Source organism: Myiozetetes cayanensis, unplaced genomic scaffold, assembly GCF_022539395.1.
Source record: "Myiozetetes cayanensis isolate MyiCay16 unplaced genomic scaffold, myiCay2020 scf1597, whole genome shotgun sequence".
Lineage (NCBI taxonomy): Eukaryota > Metazoa > Chordata > Aves > Passeriformes > Tyrannidae > Myiozetetes > Myiozetetes cayanensis.
In genome coordinates this window covers 1-6,609 of record NW_026087267.1, presented here as the reverse complement: position 1 = coordinate 6,609, position 6,609 = coordinate 1, and the positions used below count along the sequence as shown (strand labels likewise).

General features: G+C 64.7%; 1 protein-coding gene across 1 annotated transcript; it reads right to left on the bottom strand.

Moving 5' to 3' along the window:
- Window positions 1–520: 520 nt before the first annotated feature.
- On the bottom strand, window positions 521–4,453 carry LOC126637662 (keratin, type II cytoskeletal 8-like; the record flags this gene model as incomplete). The annotated part of the gene is given in 4 exon segments (XM_050311031.1): window positions 521–573; window positions 1,652–1,866; window positions 4,155–4,258; window positions 4,261–4,453. Coding segments are annotated over 4 exon segments (565 nt in total), but the record flags the coding sequence as incomplete, so codon positions are not given.
- Between the last annotated feature and the right edge of the window lie 2,156 nt (window positions 4,454–6,609).

The following is a 6,609-nucleotide window of genomic DNA, read 5'->3' as shown; positions in this document are numbered from 1 at the left end:
CCTCAGAGACCCCCCAGGGTCCCTGTCCAGGGCTCAGGACCCCCTGGGACCCCCCTGGGCTCAGGGACACCCCAGGACCACCCTGGGACCCCCAGGCCAGGGACCCCCTGACCCCTCCCAGGACCCCCCAGGACCCCCCAGGCTCAGGACACCCCCAGAGACCCCTCCAGGGCTCAGGGACCACTCCTGGGACCCCAGGGCTCAGGACCCCCCAGGGCTCAGGGACCCCAGGACCCCCTATGGATCAGGGACCTCCCAGGCTCAGGACCCCTCAGGGACCCCCCCAGGACCCTCTCTGGGACCCCCCAGGGCCTCAGGGACCCCAGGACCCCCCAGGGCTCAGGACCCCCAGGACCCCCCAGGACCCCTTAGGGCCTCAGGAACCACTCCTGGAACCTCCCGGGCTCAGGAACCTCCCAGGACCCCCCAGGACCCCCAGGCTCAGGCACCCCGGTCCCCCCGACCCTCCCAGGGCTCAGGACCCTTCGGGACCCCCAGGACCCTCTGCGGGTCCCCCCACCTTTGAGCAGCACGAACTCGTTCTCCTTCTCCGTGCGCTGGCTGATCTCCGTCCTCGCACCTGGGCACACCAGCACGGGGGCACTGGAGCACTGGGGACTGGGGACTGGGGACACTGGGGAGACACTCAGCACTGGGGACACTGGGGGACTGGGGACTGGGGGCACTGAGCACTGGGAGCACTAGGGGCACTGGGGACACTGGGGGACTGGGGACTGGGGGCACTGGGGCACTGGGGAGACTGGGGAGACTGGGGGACTGGGGACACTGGGGACACTGGGGGCACTGGGGACACTGGGGGACTGGGGGCACTGGGGGCACTGGGAGCACTGGGGGACTGGGAGCACTGGGGGACCGGGGACAGTGGGGACTGGGGGACTGAGGGGACTGGGGACACTGGGGACATTGGGGGCACTGGGGACACTGGGGGCACTGGGGACACTGGGGACACTGGGGGCAACTGGGGGACTGGGGGACTGGAGGAGACTGGGGGACTGGGGGGACTGGGGACTGGGGGCACTGGGGGACTGGGAGCACTGGGGGACTGGGGGAACTGGGGGGACTGGGGCATTGGGGACAGTGGGGACACTGGGGACACTGGGAGGGCACTGGGGACAGTGGGGACACTGGAGGACAGGGGACACTGGGGGACAGTGGGGACACTGGGGGACGCTGGGGGATGGAGGACAGGGAACAGGGGGACACTGGGGGGACTGGGGACATGGGGGACATGGGGGACCGTGGGGGACTGCAGGGTCATTGAGGACATTGGGGGACAGTGGGGACACTAGGGGTGACTGGGGGACTGGGGACACTGGGGGGACTTTGGGGGAGACACTGGGTGGACACTGGGGACAGTGGGGGACTGGGGGACTGGAGGGGACTGGGGACACTGGGGACACTGGGGACATTGGGGGACTGTGTGGGGACACTGGGAGGACACTGGGGGACACTGGGCGGGACTGGGAGGACACGGGGGACTGGGAGGGCACGGGTACACTGGGGGGACTGGGGACATTGGGGACATTGGGGGACACTGGGAGGGCACTGGGGACATTGGAGGGACACGGGGGACACGGGGGTTTCTGGTGACCCGGCGGACCGGGAGGGACACCGGGGGACACTCGGGGACACTGACTTGGCCTTGAACTCGTCGACCATGCCTCGGACGTGGCCGAGCTCCGCCCGCAGCCGCTGCCGCTCCTGGCCCAGCCCCTCGAGCTGGCGCCGCAGGGACCCCGCGTAGCCCTCCAGGAGCCCCCCCAGCCCGCTCTGGGGAGGGGGCTGAGCCCGCAGGAGCCCCCACTTGGTCTCCAGCAGCTTGTTCTGCTGCTCCAGGAACCGCACCTGGGGGGAAAGGGGGGGTCAGGAACGCGAAAACAACCTAAAATCACCCCAAAATCACCCCACACAAACACAAATCACACCTGGGGAGCAGGGGGGGGGGGTCAGGACCACAAAAACATCCTAAAACCACCCCAAAATCACCTCAAACGCACCCAAATCACACCTGGGGTGGACGGGGGGATCAGGAACACAAAAACACCCTAAAATCACCTCAAACGCACCCAAATCACACCTGGGGAGCAGAGGGTGGTCAGGACCCAAAAATCACCCCCTCCCCTCCCCAAAATCACACCTGGCAGGGAGGGGGGGGTCAGGAACACAAAAACATCCTAAAATCACCCCCAAAATCACCTCAAACTCACCCAAATCACACCTGGGGTGGACAGGGGGGTCAGGACCCCAAAATCACCCTAAAATCACCCCACACAAACCTAAATCACACCTGGGGGGATACGAGGTGGGTCAGGACCCCAAAACCACCCCAAAATCACCCCCACACACAGATCTGGGAAGTTCCAGGTGACCCAGGAGGTCCCAGGGGGGTCTCAATGTCCCCAGGGGGCTCAGGTGACCCAGGAGGTCCCCAGGGGAGTCTCAGTGTCCCCAAAGGTCCCAGGTGACCCAAGAGGTCCCCAAAGGGCTCAGGGTGATCCAGAAGGTCCCTGAAGGCTCTCATGAGGTCCCCAAGGGGGTCTTGACATCCCCAAAGGGCTCAGAAGGTCCCCAGGTGATCCAGGGGGTCCCTGAAGGGTCTCAGCATTCCCGAGGTGCTCAGAGGGTTCCCAGTGGGGTCTCAACATCCCCAAGGGGGTCAGGAGGTCCCAGGTGACCCAGGGGTCCCAGGGGGATCTCAGTGTCCCCAAAGGACTCAGGGTGACCCAGGAGGTCCCCAAAGGGTTCAGAAGGTCCCCAGGTGACCCAGGAGGTCCCCAGGGGGATCTCAGTGTCCCCAAAGGTCCCAGGTGACCCAGGAGGTCCCCAGTGAGCTCAGAAGGTCCCCAGGTCACCTGGGAGGTCCCTGAAGGGTCTCAGGAGGTCCCCAAGGGTGTCTCAACATCCCCAAAGGGCTCAGAAGGTCCCCAGGGGGGTCTCAATGTCCCCAAAGGGCTCAGGGTGACCCAGGAGGTCCCAGGGGATTCTCAGTGTCCCCAAAGGGCTCAGAATGACCCAGGTGACTCAGGAGGTCCCAGGGGGGTTTCAGTGTCCCCAGGGGGCTCAGGAGGTCCCTGAAGGGTCCCAACATCACCAAAGGGCTCAGAGGGTTCCCAGTGGGGTCTCAACATCCCCAAGGGGGTCACGAGGTCCCCAGGTGACCCAGGAGGTCCCCAGGGGGGGTCTCAGTGTCCCCAAGGGTCCCAGGTGACCCAGGAGGTCCCCAAAGGGTTCAGGGTGACCCAGGAGGTCCCAGGGAGATCTCAGTGTCCCCAAAGGGTTCAGAAGGTCCCTAGGTGACCCAGGAGGTCCCCAGGGGGGTCTCAGTGTCCCCAAAGGGCTCAGGGTGACCCAGGAGGTCTCAGGGGGGTCTCAGTGTCCCCAAAGGTCCCAGGTGACCCAGGAGGTCCCCAGTGAGCTCAGAAGGTCCCCAGGTGACCTGGGAGGTCCCTGAAGGGTCTCAGGGGGTCCCCAAGGGTGTCTCAACATCCCCAAAGGGCTCAGAAGGTCCCCAAGTGACCCAGGAGGTCCCAGGGGGTCTCAGTGTCCCCAAAGGGCTCAGAAGGTGCCCAGGGGACTCAGGAGGTCCCTGAAGGGTCTCAGGGGGTCCCCAGTGGGGTCTCAACGTCCCCAAGGGGGTCACAAGGTCCCCAAGTGACCCAGGAGGTCCCCAGGGGAGTCTCAGTGTCCCCAGGGGGCTCAGGAGGTCCCTGAAGGGTCCCAACATCACCAAAGGGCTCAGAGGGTCCCCAGTGGGGTCTCAACATCCCCAAGGGGGTCACGAGGTCCCCAAGGGACCCAGGAGGTCCCAGGGGGGTCTCAGTGTCCCCAAAGGGCTCAGAAGGTCCCCAAGGGGGTCTCAATGTTCCCAAAGGTCCCAGGTGACCCAGGAGGTCCCCAGGGGGGTCTCAGTGTCCCCAGGGGGCTCAGGAGGTCCCTGGAAGGGTCTCAGAAGGTCCCTGAAGGGTCTTGATGACCCCAAAGGTCCCAGGTGACCCAGGGGGTCCCCAGGGGGGGTCTCAGTGTCCCCAAAGGTCCCAGGTGACCCAGGAGGTCCCCAGGGGGGTCTCAGTGTCCCCAAGGGTCCCAGGTGACGCAGGGGGTCCCACCACCCCCAGAGCCTCCCCGGGCCCCACCTTGTCGATGAAGGCGGCGAATTTGTCGTTGAGGGTCTTGATCTGCTCCTTCTCCTCCCGCCGCAGCTCCTGCAGCTCGGGGTCCACCGACACGTCCAGGGGGTCAGGAGGCTCCTGCTGACGCTGACGGCGACGATCTCCGCCCCCCGCGACTCCCGAGACCCTCGGCACCCCCGGCAGGGGAGGGGTCCCCGCGCGCAGCCCCCGAAGGGGCCGAAGGGCGAGGACGCGCTCGGAGCAGCCGAGAGGGAGCGGGACGAGAAGGGACGGCCTGGGACGGAACCGCCCGCCCGCAGGGGAGGGACACGGACATGGCACGGACACGGGGGATACGAGGGAGAGAGGGGAAAAAGGGGGGAGAGGGGGGATACGGGGTGGGAGAGGGGAAAAGGTGGGAGAGGGGGAAAAGGGGTGAGAGGGGGGAAAAAGGGGAGAGGAAGGAGCGAGAGGGAGGTTGGGGGTCAGGCAGGGAGGGAGGAGGGAAGGTGGGGGAGGATGAGGAGGTTGGAGGAGGCTGAGGAGGACAAGGAGGTTGGAGGAAAGCTGGAGAAGGTTGGAGGAGGACGAGGAGGCTGGAGGAGGTCGGAGGAAGGCTGAGGAGGCTGAGGAGGACGAGGAGGATGAGGAGGAGGAGGAGGTCGGAGGAGATTGGAGGAAGGTTGAGGATGAGGAGGAGGTCAGAGGAGGACGAGAAGGACGAGGAGGATGAGGAGGACGAGGAGGATGAGGAGGATGAGGAGGGCTGGAGGAGGATGAGGAAGGCTGGAGGAGGTTGGGAGAGGCTGGAAGAGGCTGAGGAGGATGGAAACAGTTGGGAAAGGCTGAGGAGGTTGAGGATGAGGAAGGCTGGAGCAGGTCAGAGGAAGGCTGAGGAGGATGAGGAGGATGAGGAAGGCTGGAACAGGTCGGGAGAGACTGGAGGAGGCTCTCAGAGGCAGAGGAGGAGGAGGACGGCTGGGAGAGACTGGGAGAGACTGGGAGAGATTGGAGTAGGTGCTGGGAGAGGCTGGAGAGCCTGAGGAGGATGAGGAAGGTTGGAACAGATTGGGAGAGGCTGGAAGAAGCTGGAAGAGGCTTGAAGAGGCTGGAGGAAGATGAGGAGGATGAGGAGGGCTGGAGGAGGATGAGGAAGGTTGGAGGAGGATGAAGAAGGCTGGAACGGGTCCGGAGAGGCTGAGGATGATGAGGAAGGCTGGAGCGGGTCCGGAGAGGCTGAGGAGACTGGAAGAGACTGGAAGAGACTGGAGGAGGCTGGAGGAGGTTGGGAGAGGCAGCCGGAGCGGTCGGAGGCAGAGGAGGCCGAGGCCGAAGGCCGCGCTCGGGGCGGGAGGCGGCGGCGGCCCCGGCAGGACTGGCCGGACGGGTCGGGCCGGGCGGGTTTTCCCGGGCGGGTTTTCCCGGGTTGGTTCCCGAGTTTCTCCCGGAGCCGGGGGAGGAGACGCGGGGGGAGGGACCGGAGGGTTAACCCCTTCGGGCCGGGGGGGTGCGGGATCCTCGGGATCTGCGGGATCCTCCAAGATCGGGGGGTGTGGAAACCTCGGGATCCACCGGGATCCGGGGCCCGGGATCCTCGGGATCTGCAGGATCCACGGGGGAGGAGGGTGGAATCCCCGGGATCCGCCAGGATCGGAGGTGCAGGATCCTCAGGATCCACCGGGATCGGGAGGGGAGCTCACCCCACAGTGCGGGTCCCGGGTGGGGTCGGGACGGGGCGCAGGGTGGGACCCCTCCCCTTCCCCCCAAGGGTGGGACCCCAAGGGGTGACCCCCCCGACCCCGCCCTGCAGACGGGGGCTCCTCCTCCTGCCCCAAGGTGGGCACAGGTGTGTACAGGTGTGTACAGGTGTGTGCAGGTGTGTACAGGTGTGTTCAGGTGTGTTCAGGTGTGTGCAGATGGACACAGGTGTGTACAGGTGAGTTCAGGTGGGTTCAGGTGAGTTCAGGTGAGTTCAGGTGTGTACAAGTGGGTTCAGGTGTGTACAGGTGAGTTCAGGTGGGCACAGGTGAGTTCAGGTGTGTTCAGGTATGTACAGGTGTGTACAGGTGAGTTCAGGTGTGTACAGGTGTGTACAGGTGTGTTCAGGTGTGTACAGGTGTGTTCAGGCGTGTACAGGTGAGTTCAGGTGTGTACAGGTGAGTTCAGGTGTGTTCAGGTGTGCACAGGTGTGTACAGGTGAGTTCAGGTGTGTACAGGTGTGTACAGGTGTGTACAGGTGTGTTCAGGTGTGTACAGGTGTGTAAAGGTGAGTTCATGTGTGTACAGGTGTGTACAGGTGAGTTCAGGTGTGTACAGGTGAATACAGGTGTGTACAGGTGAGTTCAGGTGTGTACAGGTGGGCACAGGTGAGTGCAGATGAATTAAGGTGTGTACAGGTGAGTGCAGGTGTGTACAGGTGTGTACAGGTGAGTTCAAGTGTGCACAGGTGAGTTCAGATGGACACAGGTGTGTACAGGTG